A 20061-nucleotide genomic window follows, 5' to 3' on the forward strand; every position below is an offset into this window, starting at 1 on the left:
AGAAGATGGCTCTTAAGCCTCTTTTGAATTTTCATCATTAATCTATAATGCCGAATTCAACTCATTTTTCCAGTTCCATCACATCAGTATGATATACCAACTGTCTACGAGGAATACCTCTTGTTATAATCAGGTTAGGAATATGAAGAAAGACCCCACTTCAGGAAACTCTGTAAAATGAGTCATCATGACAGAAAAAGCAGGTTTATATTTGAAAGACTATTTGGATACCTATGGTTGGAGTATTGTTTGTTTTTGTCTTGCTTGTGTTGTGTGTATGAAGGCCTATAACTCATAATGTGTCAACTTTACCCAGATATTTCAAACTGACTTGCTTTAAAAAGCCTGTCTTAATGTATTCTGTATTTTTCTTGTACTATTATTGTGGTCTGTTTATGCATGTATATTCACTTTGCAGCCTTTTTTTTGCAAAAGTGAATTAATAAAGTATGGTATGCCTGTTTCGTGGGCACCCCTTTAGTGAATGACACGTATTTGTTATTGACATGTTTTTGTTGTCAGAGTAAACGTCAGCATGGCCTCAGTATCGATTGGATAGCATTATTTACAGCTAGTGGGGATGTAATTAGCCTATAAGTTATTTAAACACAACAAACGCGGCCACGTTATAGAAATGACTGAGACCTCTTCAACGTAAAAGCAGCTGCCAATAGAGAGCGCGAGGGAGAGAGAGCGTGCGATGGAGAGACTAGAGAGGGAGAGAGACGAGAGAGAGAGAGAGAGAGAGAGAGAGAGAGAGAGAGAGAGAGAGAGAGAGAGAGAGAGAGAGAGAGAGCGCACGAGCATCCCCTGCGCCCGGACGTCGGCTGCTCAGACTCTCCAAAAAGGCTTCGATGGAGACAGGACAGAGCTGTCGGGGTGTTTTTCGGAGGAAAGTGCCTCTGGGGTGTCTTCACCTGGCGGCTTTCTCATTACCAGCGGCGTGTATTTGAAGAAAACGGAGGAGTTCATCACCGCTTTGTCGATGCTTGGGGATTATGGACAATTACAATAACGACCGGCGGTGTGACGGTCTGGATAACGTGAACTGTCTGCGTAAACTACTGTTCCTTCTTCGCGTCCTTCTCTTTCATTCCAACACATTCGTGTTGGACGCGGTTTCTTACGAAATGTTGAATTTAGCGCTCTCCCGACGTGAAGGATATTCGCGTGGACGTCGCCTGTTGTCGGTCATGACGATGTGAGGTGCAGAGACCTGTAGACAGTATGATACAATATTTTGACATAACCGTTATATTTTTGTTTATGTTACGCTCTGTCGCGCATGCCCAGTGATGGATACAGAACGCTGCCCAGCGCCACTTGGCTCCGTCCTGGCCGTGATGTAGGAGCAAAAGTGAAGGGAGCGCAGGACTAAATAAAAAATGCGTTGGCAAAGTGGCAGCGCGGCGGACCAAAGGATTTGACTTTGGATCCTTCGCGAAATAGGCTGTGGCCCTAAAACTGAAGGATGTCCGGCTCACCCAGCGCAGAGGCTGAAGGACTAGTCTCCAAAGTGAAAGTGAAAAAGGAGATCAAGACAATCGTGAAGAATTTGGAAACCATCCTGGGAGACCTCAAGGATGTAGCCAAAGAGCTCAAAGAGGTAAATGAACAGGAAGCCACCACACAACGCCTTTCGTATGAGTGTTCCACCATGTGTTGTGTTATTTGATCTGAGGATGCTCTTTCTAAGCATCCTCGTGTGAGAGGACATGGGGAGGTGGACGTCCACCTCGCGGGCCTGGAAGAAGCTACGAACGCACACACACGCACGCACACACGCTCCTCCCCCCGGGCCCGCTGATGTGTGTGATCATTATCTCCAACATGAAAGACAATGTGGCACACAGGAGGACGTGGGATGTGAAGTGACTGGGCATGCTCCTTCGCCCTGATTCACAGGCTAATCACTATTAATATTTAATGGACAAGTTGGTTCAACCAGGAAAGGCGCTTTTTACATTGCATTTCATCATCTTAATGCTGACAAATAATAGAGCAGCTGGCTTAACTTCTCACTTTCACATCCCTCTCAAGCTCTCCTCTTGTTCTTTATCTTCATCTTTCTTTGTTTTTTCTTATCTTTCATCGCGTGTTTAACGTGCACTCGTCTCCGTCCTGTCTTCATCGCTTGCTGTCTGCGCTCTCTCTCTCTCTCTCTCTCTCTCTCTCTACATAATCCTTATTAAAGATCAAACTCTCGGAGCTGTCTGATTGGACATTCAAATATCCGTGATGCAGAGACAGGAGGCGTCTCTGAAGAATTCAGGGATTTGCCTGCAGTATATGAAGATTTTTAATGGGGTTTAAAGTTGTTCTCATAGAGCACAGACAAATCATTTTTGTCAAATTTCATTGGCGTGTTACTGCTTGCTTCAAATCAGCCTTTCCTCTTCTGCCGATCACTGCTACCATCAGTTGTAATAATAACCTGCAGCCTTACCTGCTTCCATGTTTACATCCATTCCTTTATACCGGCCACACACCAGGCATCCGGCCTGCTCTGCTGGACCTCTCACTCTATAACATGACAGGCTGTCATTCTAATAAAACCCTATCGTGCACAGCTTCTGGGTCCTACATTATGGATGGGTAGTCGACACAGCATGTCTCCTTCTGCCTCCCTGCTCCCCTTACTCAGTTCTTGCAACTTGAGCTGAATTCGACTTCTGTTTTTTCAGCAGTTTACAGTATCTCACAGCAGGCGCCGGAGATAAATCAGAACAAAAAGGCATTGCAATCTCTCTAGTGTGATTTGTGTGCCCTCTTTCTTTTTCTTTTTTTAAATGTTGGCTTGCAGGAGATTGTGCAGAGGATCAGTTATTCTGACACCGCACCTAAACACATACCTCGAGGGGGTGTTACTATCAAAGCCAGTGTTTGGGGTATAATCCTTTTAAAATGCAGTTATCTGTTATAAGTCACAGGCAGGGCTGGAGCCAAGCCTGGCTCTTGAGGAGGAACCCTGCCCAGATGCTGGGCACAGCCACAGAAGCTGCCTGGCCTACAGCAGGGGCTGCACAATGGGATACTGGTATTACCTCTTGTGTGTGTCCCAACAAATTATCCCTTCAAAGACCGCATGACGAGTTTAGCTCCATTGCTCTCCGTGCCCTGGCCTTCTATCGTTCTCTTTATCTCTCCCTCTCAGTCACTTTTTCCTCACTCTCTCTTCATCTCCTCACCAGTCTCTCTCTCTTTTCTCATCTGTTCATCCTCATCTCAGCCTCCTCCCAAGCCACTGTCTGCGCATGCTTTGCGAACCCTTAGATGACAGCACCAGTGTTTTACAGCGGGGCTAATGTACTGGGTATAGTCTCACTCTGAGATGAGCTTAACTAAATCAGAAAATGAACATAAGCACATTGTCGTAATTTGTTTATGAAGGACAATACAGTAACTTTCTTTTCTGCTAAGTTTTATTTTGCTATGGTACAATGAACTTAGATATGTCTTCAGCTCAATTCATATTTGACTCCAGTTCTTGGCATCAAAGCAATAACAACTCCACCAAGGGAAGAGAACCAGGAAGAGAACTCTTCTTCAAAGGGAACGTTTTGGGTAGATGTCAGAAAATGGCTGAGCAACATAGACATTTTGTTGTTGAATATCAGTTATTAATCCTCCAGCAGAGTTTAGCACCATCTATTCTGTTTGTTAAACTGCCTTTTTAGAATGTGATCCCCTGGCTCCTCAGGCAATATTTATTGTCTTTAAATGCAATTTCCATTGGCTTAACACAGAACATTTATGGGAGAGTGCTGCAAGTGCTTGCCTTAAGTCAACAAAATGTGATCTGTTGGGGCACAGGAGATAATAACCAGTATGCTAAGAACAACGCTGTCTGTCACTCTTTAGCTGTGCTGTTAATCCGTATTTGGCCTGACTGAGGTTATTGCATATTGATTGGTGCACATTACATCAAACTCAGTTGAGCATCATGCCCTGAAAGAATGTGCTGTTCAGCAGGTTTTGTACAGTTACGTGTGTCTGTACAGTACCGTGGGAATGTTTTATGTATTATCTCAATTTGTGCTGCTTGCATCCTTGCAACTTTTTTTTTCCAGTATTGCTTGTTGCCTGTACAGTGCCATCAAACAAAAATGTCTGCTTCAACAGTTGTTCAATATGCCCCTGAGCCGGCTATGAAAACAAATTTCCTGGAGGACAAACGAAGCACCGTTGGATCTAAATATCTACTGAATACGTGGTCCAGAGACAAAATCTTATATTTATTTCTGCTGCTCTGAGCAATTTCTCTTTATTACAATGTTGTCTATTGTCCCCCCCGTCCCCCCCTATAATAACGGTCTGCTGTGTACAGGTCATTTAAATATTCCTTTCCCCAGAAGGTATTTACTGGGCTGTGCCATAGTGCATTTCTTATGTCTTCTCTTTTACCCTTCACACCTGATCGAGATTTGCTCCTTCATATTGCATTGCTTGCAGAGTGATTTCAGGTGATTATGCATAATATCTTCTTGCTTTTTGTAAAATATCTATTTGGTTCCTCTTCTCTCTGTCATATCGAGGTTGCTTTCTTGGAATTAATTAATGTCGTGATGAATGTTTCCTGTGCTGATGTTAAGAAATCTGACACTGGTGTTGGTAGAAATGGATCATCCCTGTCAGAGCGTTTTATTCAGTGTGATCTTATTTACTCTCTTGCTGATGGTATTGTGATTCTTGTTCTCCGACTTGCTCACTTGCAGCAGAATATTGCAACAAGAAACTGACAGACTATTGGTTTCCCATATCTGCCTCCTTTTCTATCAGTTATATCCCTGTGTTTGTGTGAGTCCTCTGCACTCTTGTGCTGTAAAGGATGTCATTTTCATTCATTGCCAACATTAGTTTTGTCTTATGAATGATTGTGTGTGTGACTTGGCTACAGGGTTGGTACTGTTACTTCTCTCAGCTCTGATGGTGCATGGGATTGTCGTACTATATCAGTTCAGAGTCTCAGGCTCGTGGCTGCTCCCATACATCGTGGCGATATTTATTTTCTCCCTAGAGTGGTTGTCATGGAGGACTTAAATCTCATTAAACATTCATTTCTTAAATCAGAGTGTGTGTTTAGATTTTATACAATGCGGTTTCAATTCATTATTTAAAAGGATAAAGACTTCAGCGTTGACATAATGGCTGACCTCAGCAGTCTCAGTGACGATTCCTCTTCTTGTCACCAGGTTGTTCATGACATTGACACCCTGACCGGTGACCTGCAGCTGGAGGAGGACGGACTTACGGACAGCTCCAAGACGGACACGCTCAACTCCAGCTCCAGTTCCACCACCACCACGACCACCGCGTCCAGCCTGGAGAAGATGAAACTCTTCCCCGATGACTGCATCTTCAGACCACCCGCCCTCATCGACCCGGTCCCCGTCAACCCTCTTGCGGTCCTGACCGTACTCAAGAAGCCCCACCCTCCCTTACCGCCACCCAGACTGACCCCGCCGAGAGCCGAAGAGCACAACATTAAGAATCTGCCTCATCCGACGTTCGTGTTATCAGGGAATATATCCAAGGCCGCCGGGTCTCTGATGAGGAACGGTGGGATTTTCCCATTTAAACCAAACAGGGATTTCTTCTCCTCTATGCCGTATTTCATTTCTAATGACGGCGGAATCCCTGAGTCGGGTCTTGTTCCTACATTACCCAGGCCCATGCCTCTTCTCCGCCATGAAAAGAAAAAATGCCCCAAGGCCCCCGGCAGGGAGTCTCGTGAGAGGGAACGTGTCCGGTTCAGTGAGACGGTCCAGTACCACGGCTACTGCCCGGACTGCGACCTCCAATACGACGTAGACGACACGGAGCTACACTCGCAGGCCGAGCTGAACAACCTGAGGCTCAGTCCACTGCATTGCTGCTCTTCCTCCTGCTCTCCTCCTCCTCATGTTCTGATGTTAGAAAACGGCGGCCTCTCGGTCAGCCACAGTTTCCCGCCGACAGCAAACACACCTCCACCTTGTGTGCCTCCGCACCCTCCCTCCCTCAAGCCCCAGAAAACAATCCTACGCAAATCAACCACCACCACGGTTTGACGGCGAACCCCCCTTTGTTCCGTCTAACTTCAATATTCTTGAATCATTCATAGTGTTTTCTACTTTATGAGTGCTTTCTACTCCAATTGAACTTTGGATTATCCAAACAGAGAGAGGAAGCGTTGGGAAAAAAGGATGGATAAAGCGAGTGGAACAGAGAGAAAGGCACCGCCATGGGCGCTGAGACGTACACAGAGAGATCGGGAAGAAGCGGTAAGTGGTTTTGCACATGTATTAGTGTGTTTGTGTGCACTCACACATATCTGTGAGTCTGTCTGCACACAATGTATTTGTTTATGCCCTGTATATTCATGAGTGTAAACATTTCTGGCTGTATGCGTGGGCATGTGTGGGCAAAGCACGATGTCTGCAGGCAGGTGAGCATTGACCGAAACTGTACAGGGACTTTAAACATTTAACAAAAGACTGCTGACAAGTCTGAAACGAAATTGTATCTGCGTCTATCTGGGAGCTCTCGGTACTAACGAGTCTCGAACTCAGGAAGTTCTTTCAGAGAGGGGCTCTAATTAATTAATGTCCTTCTGGATGAAACAAGAAAAGCTGCTTCACTCACATTTCATCCAAAGCCCTAAAGATCTCCCCATACACTTACACATACACATATGCATCAATAAAAACAATTATAGGATGCATAATCATTTTTTACATTAAAGTCGTGACATTTATAACTCTACGCAAGCCTGCAAAGATGAACAGTTGGAGCTGAGAAATAGACGAGTGAGTTCATCCATCCATCATCACCTCTTGTCTCTACAAAGTCCCATTTTTGCTGACGTGTCAGACTGTAGGAGTGAATGACAAGAGAGTGGCATGGTGGGCTGGTGAAGCGTTAGATGACTAAACCATTGCCATTTTTATTTGCATCTACTCATAGCTTTATAGAAACTTCTAAATGAAAAGTCTTGTATATCATTGTCGTGTATAAATTCGTGTTTAGCAACTCAGCTCCCCTTTGTGTGCAGACCCTCACTATCACTCACTGTACCTCTATGAGACTACGTGAACGCTAAGCTAATCCATTCTGCTCTTGAGTGGAGACAATCAGACGGCAAAATGCTGGACTTTATTTCCTCAAGGGCATATAAATCAGTATGTGAGCAGTTGTTATCCTCCACTTTTTATTAAGCAGTACATTTATTGAAGCCTGTGTGTCGAGGGTCAAGGATTCTACATCTGTGCACACGTCTTTGTGTGTGCATAGGTGTTTGTAAAAGCACATGCCAGTTTTGCAGACTCGGAGAGACAGCATACCCTGGAGTTGGATGAGAATAGTACCACTTTCCTCCCAGCGATGCCCGCCCTTAATTAGCCGGATTAGACTACAGGAGATAACAGTACCGCCTCAGACAGCCTTTGTACCAGCATTAGCCTCGACAAAGCTCGGAACTGCTGCTGCACATATTTTTTATGATAAACAGATAGAGAGAGAGAGAGAGAGAGAGAGAGAGAGAGAGAGAGAGAGAGAGAGAGAGAGCAAGCTAACAAAAGTAAGTAACCAAAAGGGAAAGACAGGGAAAGAGGTTTTGGGGGGGCAGTTGTGTGTGATCGTATGTTGTGCGTGTTTAGGGTTGTGGGGGTGGGAAGCATGGGGGGTTGAGGCTGAGAAAATCAGGGTATGAAATAGCAACACACTGATGAGTAAATCCAAAGCACGACCTCGCTGGCCTCACTAATCTCAAATCAGCGTCTGTATTAGGGATCAGTGGATATTCAGCCATGAGAAAAAAGACAAAGAGTGAGAGAGTGTGTGTGTAGGGGGGGGGGAGCATGTGTGATGGAGAGAGAGCAGAGAGGGAGATAGTGAAAGAGAAACAGTCTGATGCCATTTTGGCTGTATTGTGTTTGCAGCTCTTGTGAGAGCGTACGTGGATGCATGTTTGTCCTCAAGATGATTGCTCACAGTGTAGAACAATTACCTTGTATTAATGGATCTTAATGAGTCTGGCACACGCATACACACTGACACACTGACGTTCAGGTTGAACAGAGCAGTGTGCTACATAATGGAGTGCAGCCAGTGTCATCAATAAATGCAGCTCATAAGGGCTTTTGTTACTGTAGCACTGTCTTACTAGCTAATGCACTATTCAATTGACACAGTGGCCTTGGGATCGTACGGTGAAGGGAACATACTGAAAAGTAAAGGCTTCTGCACTTATTTTCTTTTCTCCCGTGCATGTTCCTTTTTTCCTTTCTGATTGTTAGATTTGAGGCCTTGCACAGTATGTGGACAAATACAGTTAAACATATAATCCCCCCCCCCCCCCCCCCCCCCCCCCCTTTTAAGCACATCAGTGTCCTCCTCCCCATCTGAGTTTTTTTATTGGACAGTTACTAGTCAAGAAGGCAAACGGGAAACGAGTATGATAAGCAACAAAGGTCCCCAGCTGGAATGAAACCACCAACATGGTGGTCATATAGCATGCACCGTAACTATTCACTCCCCAGAACTCTTTTTTTAGTTCGACAAAAGGAGCCTGAGTGGAGGGACTGAAAGACACTAATGTGCACATACATTCACGACACCCACAGCGGGAAGTGGGAGAAACTATTTTGACATTCGCGCTGGCTGACCAGCTCATGTTACAAACAACAGGCCCCTCACGCTTGGATTCATCGCTCACTGTTCAACACATCCATGACTTGTTATCGGATTGTTCCTGTAACATAGAATCTAGTGCTCCTCTGACCATGGATGTAGGAGTTCTGCACTGTTTTTGTAATGGCTATCTGAGCTCCAGGCTTGAGGATGAAGTTGTGATGGGCAGGGAGGAGGTGGATCTTCACCGCCTCCACCATGAGTCAGGACTGACTCAACTGCACTGACCTACTCCCTACAGCTCACAGCTCTAGTTCATAGCCCACCTCTCTCTCTCTCTCTCTCTCTCTCTGTCTTTCTTCATATCTGTCTTCCTCTCCCCTCGGATGATGCTACACTCCCACTCGGCAGCAGCTGTATGCATAATCTCTCTGCGAACATGTATCTGAATACATATGTGGGCGGGGTATCTGTAATGAAAACATATCTGACACTTTGTACAGCAGAACACCATTGGCAGAATTTCCATATTAAATCAAGAAGTTCACTGACTTCTTCTTGTTTGCTGCTGCCTCTGCATCCCTCACGTCTTACCTTTGAATTGCAAACAACCTTCTAGGGAAGAGAAAAATCTGCTCCTGCTTGTTATGCATCTGCTAATAATTCATTGTGTATAGTCGCTCCTCCATTTAAAGGGTGTTCTTTTTCAATTTGAACATACTGCTGACGTCACTGGTGCGATAACCCGCTTCCATGATAAAATCTCATAAAGCTGAATAGTTAGATTGCTACAGTTTCAATTTGTAAATGTGAACCTGTTACTCTGATGTGTTGTCTTATAGCACAACAGTCATATGTGTGCTTTTTCTCTCATTCCAACTGCATTGTCTTCATTCCATTTTCCAACCTGGCACAGTGCACAGTGTGCAATAAAACTCAATAAATGTGTCAGAGTGAGACACATTTTGCCAGTGAATATTAATTAGCTGTTGTTTCTCTGTCTGGTTGTTAGTGGTGATAGTCTGCCTAGAGACACGTTTATGTCTATTTTCTCATCCCCATTCTGCAGGCACCGTTTACTTCGATTTCTTTTGTTTCCCCTCAAAATAGACTACGTTTCATTATGATCATTGAAAAGTGAAATGTTACGAGGAAAACATTAAACAAAACGAAAGCTAAATAATTGTAGTGGTGCGTGCCAGAGACATTACATCTGTGATGGAGATACCAAAGTTCATTTAAATAGAAAATAGACATGACCTACATTGCCAAACATCAGAGCAATGAAAAGTAAATCTGGTGCACACTGGGCATGGATACTGGCTCGTTATGGTGCTCCTCTAACTGTGACTCAGACAAAGTCATGATGTGGGAAAGTGAGTGGGCATGCGTGTTTGTGCGTGTTGTCCTTGTCAAAAATGTGTGTGCACACTCGCATGCATACACGTTAATGGTAAAGAGATACTTGTGCTCGTGTTTACATGTGCACGAGGGTGCAAAAAGGGCAAGCATGAGTACATGCAGCCATGTGTGTGAGAAAAGAGTCAAAGGGCTTGTGATGGTTCAGTGTAACTAAGGAAAGCTTTGGAGTTGGAGCAAATTTAATGTGAGGATTTCACGCTGCTTTGGAGATTGTTAAAAGTTAGAGGCATCAGCTGCACCTTACTCGGGGAAGGTACACACTATCTCAACAACAGGATCTGAGTTGCAAGAGCCACAGTGATCCAGATGGGGTCCTCTGCTCACTCAACCGCTCCAGACTTGACTAAGAAACACTGAATGGATGGCAGCTATTTAAGGAGAGACACGAGGCTAGGCCATTCTTCTTTCTTTTCACAAAAGGGAAGGCTTCCTAATCCAGGGGTGTCCAAACTTTTTTCAAAGAGGGCCAGATTTGATAATGTGAAAATGCCCAAGGGCCAACAGTGCCTGCTGACATTATTTTAAACAATACAAGTAGCCTTGTAGATAAAACGGGGATGAATTTATATCATTGTATAAAGAGAGTGACATGAGAAGATCAATCTCATGTCTGTAAGTTAAATCAGCTATAATCACTCTTTTAAAGTGATTAGTGACTCGTCTGAAACATTTAAAAAAGGAATAACTTCAATAGAATCATTCTATACAATGTAGCTTCTTTACATTCTATTAGAATGTAAAGAAGTTACATTCTGATACAATGTAACTTATTTACATTCTATTAGAATGTAAAGAAGCTACAGTGTTGCCTTTTCTTTTATTTTCTTCCCACAAGAACATAATTTTGTCAGGTTGATAAAAAAATGTCACTTTACTTCCTGACATTGTTATTTTACCACAGGGGTGTCCAAACTTTTTTCAAAGAGGGCCAGATTTGATAATGTGAAAATGCCCAAGGGTCAACAGTCCCTGCTGACATTATTTTTAAACAATACAAGTAGCCTATACATACATTGTTATTTAATCATTTTATTTTCAATAACAGCAAATAGCAATGTAACCAAATGTAAGCATTCATGTATGAACACATCTCAACAACTATTCTGCCTTTCTTTCACATCTTGAAAGTCAGATAACACAAAGAACAAGCCATCTAAAAGCTAATTACATAGAAACCGATCAATATTCTCACCTCAAGACAATCTTAAATATGACTTAGTGAGGGTAATGAAAAGTTGTCTCACATTTAAGTTCAACACACAAATCAAGTTGTCTCTTAGTATCTGATGATGGCTCTTCAGTGTTACGAGCCAGGCAAACATTAGCAAACTCGGTCTTCTTCTCGGGGCAATTATGTTTTCCGCTATTTTCATAACACAGTCTTTGATAAACTCACCTTCCGTAAAAGGTTTGTCATGTTTAGCAATTACCATGGCCACTTGGTAGCTTACTTTGATGATGTTTTCATGTGAAAAGGACCGCTGCTGTGAGGCCAAGTTATCTTGGAGTTGCTTCACTTTTCTAGCTCGGTCGCTCTCTGATAGCTTGTTGTAGCATTAGCATGTTTGGTCTCGTAGTGTCTCTTTACATTATATTCCTTAAACAAGGCAACAGTCTCATGACTAATTAGGCAGACACAGTTGTTTCGGTTTTCGGTGAAAAAAATATTGCGATCTCCACCTCTCCTGGAAGCGGCGGCCCTCATTATCGACTTTCCTTTTTTTACTTGCCGTAACATGACAGGTCAAGGGTCAGAGCCAATTTCAAACAGCCAGACAGTTACAGAGTGGTGCTGCCACCATGAGGTAAAAAGAGGAATTGCATGTTGAATTTGTATGATTTATTCATTCCGTTTTGACTGTGCTGGCGGGCCATAAATAATGCATTTTAAGACAGAAGGTGCGGGCCATATCAAATCTGACCTCGGGCCGTGATTGGCCCGCGGGCCGGACTTTGGACATGCCTGTCCTAATCCAAAGAGGAAATTGTGCAAGACATGTCAGTCCTATTAACTTTGATGACTGATGTGTGTATGTGTCTATGTGTCTGGGTGCTTGTGTGTGGGTAACGCTACCTTGGTATATTTTCATTTTGCTCTGTGAAAAGAGGCTGCTGTGGCTGTTCTGTCAGATAGTCGCACTAATGTGTCTCCTCTTTTTCCTCTGCAGGGCCCATTGAGATACTTGAGTTACGAGTGGAAGCTTGTTTCTCACACCGATCGACCCTGGTTGATCAGGACGGGAGGAGCCAGAGCTGAGGCCAAGCAACAACCTTTCTTTTATTTTTATTTTTTTACATATAGCACGAATGGCTCTCAATCACCAGGAGATCCTCAGATTCATACTTTTACTTTTGAGCACAGTTGTGCCGGGGCAACGTTACTGTGGAACTGGGGAAATAGGAAGTGTATACAGATTGATGAATTCATAGCTGTGGATGTGATATTTTTGTAACATAGAAATAGTTGAATTAAAGATTAGAAAGCTGCTGAAACCCTATCATCAAAAGTAAAGGCGGCAAGTTTAGATGAAGAGGTACAAGATGGGGTGAAATGATGTCAGCCAGTATTTGATTGATGGCTACACAATTTTTTGTTTTTTTCTGCGCATACTCAGTTGGAAATCAATAGCTCCACTCAACCGATGGAATTTGCCTTTTAGGAATTGTAATTGTTTGTGTCTGGGGAGCCCGACAGGTCTGCCTGTGAGCCAAACACTGCTGGACTGCAGATAAGGAGACATAATGAAGTCGTGTCAGCGTGTGACACAGGCTCAATCACAGCATCTGCTCGGAACGGTTGGAAGATGAATGAAAATGTGGTCACTGATCTGTGTCCAGACATTATGTTAACAGTACATCTCCAGATCAACTGGTGCCACGCAAGCTACGTTTTTTTTTCACAATAACATGCCGAAATACAGTACAGTGCCATAGTTACAGCTTTAAAGGATTGTTGAAGAAGTAATAATTTGCATCAAATTTTCTTTGTATACAAATACACATGTTTGATATCTATATATATAAATATATATATATTTCAGTCATTTTTCTACAGAGACTTTAACATTTAAAGAGATGATATTTTTGATACATTCCCTCGAGGTACGTGTTGTTTGGCAGGGCTCAGCGGGATGATGTATTCATACATAGCAACAGGAGGGTGTTTGTATGGATGAAAAACAAGTGCTTCAGTAATCACCCTTCAAGGAACTTTACAGAATGGGCTGCATTGTGAGAAAGCAAATGTAAGGCGCAGAAGATGAATGGCGTAAACCAAATACCTAGTTGTGCTTTATCAGACAGGAGGCGTGGGGCTGAATGAATGCACGGCTGACTCTTCACTTTGTCCTGCCATCACTGTGTTTTTCTATGCATTTCTGTGGAGAGGCTGTCTGTTGGTGGCTCCAACATGCAGGCTGCTCTGCTAACCATAACACAGAGTTAAGGAGTACTCCCTCTCATTTCCTCATTTGAAGCGGTTATTTTCGTAGCCGCTATAAACCCGACAAATGTCCCGTTTATCACGTTGCTTTCGGCCCATTATTCATTGTTAGCTAAATGATGATAGTATTGACGTTTATTAATATAGCACTTATCAAAAACAGAGATTATGAAGTGCTTTACAAGTAAATAAAAGGGAAGAATAGGTGAAAACATTTTAATAGGCCATTTTAGATCAAAAACACGGCCTGTCTCCATATGCTGACTGGAGGAACCACACTTGTAAACTCCACCTCTTTGTTCTCACTGGACACAGAGACTGAATTCATGAACAAACTTCAATCAGAATATAAGTTTTGAAGACGATCGGAAGTTCTCAAAAAGCTGTCGGTGATATTTTGTTGTGTGTGTCCACAAACTGGTGGAAAATAACTTGTGAGAAGTAAACACTTTACACTTAATGTCGCTGTGTCTGTGTGTATTTTATGGACTAAACAACAACTTCCAAATGCAGAAAGGGTTGATTTTGTGTCTGTGTTATTCATTATAAGCTATGCTCTTGCAAATTAATCTTTTAGAGTGTCAAGACTCTGTGAACTGGGAGTCAAACAGAGGGAATTAAAAACAGGCTGCAAGAGCATCGCCCTTAATCAAAGTAGCCAAGAACCAGCGTGAGCAAAACAGTTCGGAAAGAGAAATACATTTAATGGCACCAGCAGCTGCATCAGTTAATTGAAGATTAGTGTGATGAGATATCAGGCTGGCAGTGCTAAAGGCCATCGCATATTCTAATGAATTCTTAGCAGCTTGTCATGGTCATGCGCGGTGTAACGCGGGCCGAAGCCAGCAGCTCAATGCTTCAGAAATACAGGACAGGGTCACAGGAAGAGGGCAGCGGTGGCCTAGAGGCGGTCTTGAGACGGGAACATCACGAAAATATGTTTAACTCACTGCCTTGGTACCTTCAAGCAAAGCAGCCAATTCTAAAGTAAAATGGTAGAAGAGGACACCACGGGGCAACAAGTAAAAAACTGAATGTTTTACCACTTTAACATAGGAGGCATTATCAATGACATTATTTCAATATAATCAGTATACACTTACTCAGCAGTACTTACTGAAGCTTATATTTGTAACATAATGAATGTATTAGTGATATACCAGTAATATTCTGAATGAACTACGTTGACGAATTATGAGTCAGTGTTCAAGGCCTCATTTGATTTCAGCGGTAGAATGTAACTGAAGCACTTTAAGAACAGTTTTGATGTTGTTGTACTTAACTTGAGTATCATACTTTGAAGATCAACATCTTGCATACAAAACACATGATGCATTGTTAGAGATAAACTAGCCTACACTGTACATAAGTATAGTTTTAGAAATAATAATGATACTAATAATACTCCAGTGGAACACAACTGTGCTTGTTTTATGTGTTTAATTATGTTTTATGTTCATGTCTGTGTGTGTTCTGTCGTTCCCCCTGGCTGGAAAACAAACGTTCTCCTTGGGGACATTAAAGTTAGAGTTGAAAGTTGCAATAGAGTACATTTTGCTGCTGTATCTTCAGTACAGTAAGTCAAATCACGAATGCAAGACTTGTAACCGAGTATATCAACATTTACATAATGCATAATTTTCAGGGCTGCTAACAGTTATTTTCATGATTTGATTTACTGAAAAATCTATGTTCTATATATATATATATATATATATATATATATTTTGCTTTAAAAAATGACCGATTTATCGAAATAGATGGCGGAATTTTCTGATAATCACTAATCATTAATTGTTTCAGCTCTTCAACTATTACTCATGAAATAAACATCTCAGTGCCTATTTCCCCAGAGCCTATTTGCTGTAAGGTGTGCTGTATTATGCTCTAGTTCTTTGTCACTACCAACATTAATTATATTATTATATATTATTTAATAATTCATTTTAAAAAATGAACAAAGTCCGCATTGGCTTTACCAGACGAAGGTCCTTACATTCGGTTGCCAGCATCTGCCGGAATGCCACCTTTCCAAGGGCAAAGACGGGGTGCGCGTGTTTTAATGAACCGCTCATTCGGATAACGAACGTGTCGGCAGCACAACGGAAGAGCGGTAACGCAAACCCCGCCCAGGCGAACTGTCCTCGTAACGCACAACATGTTGCCGCTCTGTCGGTCACGTGACCGGGAAGGAAAAAAAGGAAAGTAGGAAGAGAGATAAAGGGGGAAAAAAAATAAAAATAATAAACAACGAGGCGATTAGCTGCCCGACAAGAGGAGGCGCCTTTATACCCGCAGGTAACACATAACGTTAGCTAGCTGACATGATACTGTCATGAACTGTAACCTACAGCCGTGAGTGCTAGCTAGTGCTCAGCTCATAATGCTGACGATAGACGCTCATTTGCATTCACTGTGTGCGTGAGGCTAGTTGGCACAGAGACTCTATACATGTACAGTTGTGTCTCTGTGTTGCTGACACTGTGGAAAAATCCCGAGAGGAATTCCCGCAAAGTGCTGATGTGTCAAAAGCTTGTGACCGACACCGCTTGAGACTGAATCATCCGTCCAGAGCTGGTAAAAAAAGACACGGCTCATGTTAGCCGCTCATGTCTGAGACAAACTGGACGTGGACCTCTCACTTGGCCACATTTTTCCACTCGGACTTTGTTAAACAAACCACAACAAAAAAACAGCAAGACTACAACCTGGTTAACTGGCTGTAGTGGGGAGAAAGAGGAAACAAAGTGAGTGTAACGTCTTTTTGTCTTCCCCAGCCTTCCTTTGGAAAGAGTAAAGAAGACAAAAGAAGATGGAGACATGTTGAACTATTATCTCCATGTGTGTGATGGGAGGACGGCGGTGGATGGCAGCTCGGTATGAGATAAGCACGTAAGTAAAACGTACTTTAAATGTGTGGTTTATTCACAGCACGTTCAAGAACAACGTGGAATTAAAAAAGCTACGAGACAAACAGATTCGTTTTGTGATTAGTGAAGTTCCGCTGGTGTCCAGCCCTAACAGATTAGAATTGGATTAGTTGTTTACAGGGAGGGAAGGTCTGAGCCTTTACAGTGAAACATGTGATTACACAGCATGTAACCCAGCTGTGTTGTATAAATCTGCACTGGGTCAAGCTGAAGCAGTATTTCTTCTATACTACTACCTGATAGATAGATAGAGTGAAAGGTGTGTGTATGAGACGCCATGAGGACTGGCAGGATGACTCATTCGGGAAAAACAATCAAACACCTGACACTGCGCCTCTTTTCTTTTTTAACAAGAGCAGAGCAAACAGATTGTTTGCCTAGGGAACATTCAAAATCTCACTTCCTGTTTGTTATACTACCATGTCAATAAACTAAAAGAATGCAGTCAGGTAGCACTGAGAGCAAAGCGTCTGCAGCTTTTCCTTTTTGGCAAAATATATTTTTAAACTTGGGGATGACCTCAGTCTTTGCAATGCTCTTTAGGTAAGATAACTCATCCGCCGAAGAAGAGGAGGAGGGGGCGAGAAGATGAAGCTGAACGAACGCAGTGTGGCGCACTACGCCACCTGCGACTCGCCGCCGGACAAGACGGGCTTCCTGTTCAAAAAGGGCGAGCGCAACACGGCGTACCACCGCCGCTGGTTTGTGCTGAAGGGCAACATGCTCTTCTACTTCGAGGAGCGCGACGGCCGCGAGCCCATCGGCGTCATCGTCCTCGAGGGGTGCACCGTGGAGCTGTGCGAGTCGGCCGAGGAGTTCGCCTTCGCCGTCAAGTTCGACTGTGCCAAGGCGCGCATCTACAAGATGGCCGCGGAGAGCCAGGCCGCCATGGAGTCGTGGGTGAAGGCGTTGTCGCGGGCCTCCTTCGAATACATGCGGCTGGTGGTGAAGGAGCTGGAGAGGCAGCTGGAGGAGATCCAGGAGGCTGCGGGCGGCGGCTGCGTCGGGGCTGGAGTTGGAGGCCTTCAGGGCAGACCCAAGTCCTCCAGGCAAAACCAGGTGGCGCGGTCCAGGTCCGGGGCGTCCTCCTCTTCGTCGTCCTCCTCTTCCTTGTCGTCGTCGTCATCGAGTGCCCCGACCACGGCAGGCCCCCTCGCCGCTCTAAAGAGCCTCCAGGACGAGGTGCAGCTCATCTCCGATTGTTCCAAGGTGAACGGAGTCGCGTGGAGCAAACCACCTGTCTCCTCGGCTAATGGCTTCGTCGAGGGGGCGTCCTGTGTGGCCTGGGAGTCCTGCACGGACTCCGGGAACAACGCTGGGATCGGCGACGGTCCCAACGGGGTCAGGGCTCCACCAGTGCCCCCCAGGAGAAGAGGAGCGTCTCTGGAAAGCCCCGTCTGCCCCGGCACCGGCTGCTTCTCCAAACTCCACGACTGGTACGGCAGAGAGGTGGAGGAGCTGAGAGTGCAGTGGCTGCAGAGCCAGTGAACTAATGGAGGGGGATTATCTCTCTTTTTATTTTTATCATTCCTTTCTGATCATTCTGCAATGTTGCAGCCCTCTGAGCCCAACAGACGGGCGACAAAACGCAGTCTTATCACCCATCAAAAACAGACAAATGAAAACCGATTGATTCCAGATCTTGTCTGGCACAGGGGAACCAGTCTGTCTTAAACATCCACACTATCCATTGTACAATCCAAGACATTTGAAAGAACTAAATCTCCTCTTTTCCACAGTTTTTGAGTGTCATTTGCCAAGAACAGCTAAAAAAAAAAAAGCCATGGACACAGTATTTAAAATGCTAATCATTTATTAAACGCATCTGTCTTTTTAACAAGATGCTAAACAGATTGGCCTTGTACAAACAATTCAGAAAAATACGCGTTTCTGTTAATATATTGCCAATGTTAAAGATTTCTTCTGCCCTTCTAGCTTCCAAATATGTGCAATTGTTTTTCGGGTCCGTTTTATGTAAAGCAGTAGCAGCCTCGATTTTCCACTGAATAGGTAAACATGCAAATTACGGTGCTCAGCATTTGAAGAATGCCAAAAAAAATAACTAAAATCACCACATTTAAGTATTTTTCTGATTCCAGCACGGGTGTTTTTGTTTTATCCAAATTAAATAAAGAAGGCCACGTGAACAACGATCTAAAGACAAAACAAACTCTCATGGATCAGGTTGCTCTGGTGACACATGGTCCACCCCATGCACAGGTGAAGGTATAGCGGTGTGATTCACGATGAAGTAAAGAAACAGCCACCAGGAAGCCGTTTGTACCATTGACGATATTCTCACAGTCTAACGATACGGGCAGTAGGACAATGAAAAGCTCTCGAGGTAAAGACAGGTGTCCTGTGACTTCCTGTACACTGGGGATAAGAGGTGTTTTTTTTGGGGTGCACTAGTTCAGATTCTCCCAACGGGGCACATCTCACCCCAGCGACCTTGTGGCTGCTCGGGTCCGCGGTGGAAGCTGGATGTCTCGCTCAGAGCTCCACGCTGGTATTTTTAGCCCTCGCTAGCCGGCGGCCAGATGCTGCTGTGTCATAAGAGCGCTCATCACTTGGTTCTCTTCTGACTCTCGCATCTCGTAAAAAGGAGAACCTTGAACTCGTCGAGCCGTAACGCTTGTCGTTGTGAGTCTCTGATGAATTCCAGCGCACTGTTCGGTCGTCACGGCTGATTAACGTGAATGTTACTGAGTGAGCGGATCAGTTTGAAGCCTTTACTGCATGTGAACATCTACCCCCTTTGGTTTAAGTATACACATTGAACTATTCCATGTTGGAACATTAACGCCTTTTTAAAATGATTGCTCGCACTGTGTTACTATACTGCTTCTGTTTTTTTTTACATCCAATCACATTATATTTTCTGTTTTTTATGTGCCTTATGTTATCTTTATAACTTTGTTATTGCACTTGCAACCATTCCCACAGGCCTATAGCAATGAAAGTGTTACTGAATTCCTTTCCTTCCTTCCTTCCTTCCTTCCTGACAATGGCTCTGTTCCTTCAGTCTGCATCATTGCACAGCGCTATCATTACTGTTATACACGCGGCTTGTACGGAAACAATTGTGGGAAGAAGTGATACAGTGTGGATTGTGTGTTATTTGTCGAGGCGGCATGACATGTATTAACTAAAATGATTGTTGTTGTGCCAATTGTATTATTTCCAGAGGACCATCAGCGTAATTACAGATGATAATGGTCCGTTGTTTTTAACAATAATATGTAAAGGAATTTGTGAATGTGTCAAATTAACCACATGAATGATAATCTTAAATCAAGAGTGCCAAATGAGGAATGCACAAATCAAAGCAAATCGTCTTTCGTCGATTGACTTCTACGATTGTAGTCCAGTTTTTCAGTGTTATTGTACACGATGTATGAATTGTTTTAAATGACCATTAATATTTAACACATTGTCCTGAAATGGTACCCTGGCATGATGTTTGTTATTAAAGCATTCGCTGTAAACCACCTAATAAACCGCGTTAACATGTTACGTTGTGAACAGTGTTTATGGTGTTTCATGATATCTGCTGATGTGGGTACTTGAGTTAAATTTTATTTATAGTAAAGTTGCTGCGGCTAAGTCATTATGTATTTTTCTTTCTTCATTATACAGTACTTTATCGAGCCGAGT

General features: G+C 43.6%; 2 protein-coding genes across 2 annotated transcripts; both read left to right on the forward strand.

Annotated features, from left to right (window-relative positions):
• Nucleotides 1-733: 733 nt before the first annotated feature.
• Nucleotides 734-13934, forward strand: prr16 (proline rich 16). Its single transcript, XM_076099670.1, has 3 exons — nucleotides 734-1606; nucleotides 5193-6263; nucleotides 12201-13934. Exons 1-2 carry the CDS (start codon nucleotides 1472-1474, stop codon nucleotides 6048-6050), a joined length of 993 nt encoding a protein of 330 aa, XP_075955785.1. The 5' UTR covers nucleotides 734-1471; the 3' UTR covers nucleotides 6051-6263; nucleotides 12201-13934.
• Nucleotides 13935-15595: 1661 nt separating this feature from the next.
• On the forward strand, nucleotides 15596-19920 carry LOC142957520 (sesquipedalian-1-like). The gene is made up of 3 exons (XM_076099408.1): nucleotides 15596-15772; nucleotides 16252-16366; nucleotides 16948-19920. The coding sequence occupies exon 3, from the start codon at nucleotides 16993-16995 to the stop codon at nucleotides 17890-17892; it is 900 nt and encodes a 299-aa protein (XP_075955523.1). The 5' UTR covers nucleotides 15596-15772; nucleotides 16252-16366; nucleotides 16948-16992; the 3' UTR covers nucleotides 17893-19920.
• Nucleotides 19921-20061: the final 141 nt, after the last annotated feature.

Source organism: Anarhichas minor, unplaced genomic scaffold, assembly GCF_050575085.1.
Source record: "Anarhichas minor isolate MPS153535 unplaced genomic scaffold, ASM5057508v1 ptg000025l, whole genome shotgun sequence".
NCBI classification, from domain to species: domain Eukaryota; kingdom Metazoa; phylum Chordata; class Actinopteri; order Perciformes; family Anarhichadidae; genus Anarhichas; species Anarhichas minor.

Excerpts from the sequence above, each read along its gene's own strand:
- prr16 (XM_076099670.1), top strand. The coding sequence starts at position 1,472 with ATGTCCGGCTCACCCAGCGCAGAGGCTGAAGGACTAGTCTCCAAAGTG. Across the intron at positions 1,607-5,192 it reads TAGCCAAAGAGCTCAAAGAG|GTTGTTCATGACATTGACAC; the intron begins GTAAATGAACAG and ends TCTTGTCACCAG.
- LOC142957520 (XM_076099408.1), top strand. The coding sequence starts at position 16,993 with ATGAAGCTGAACGAACGCAGTGTGGCGCACTACGCCACCTGCGACTCG.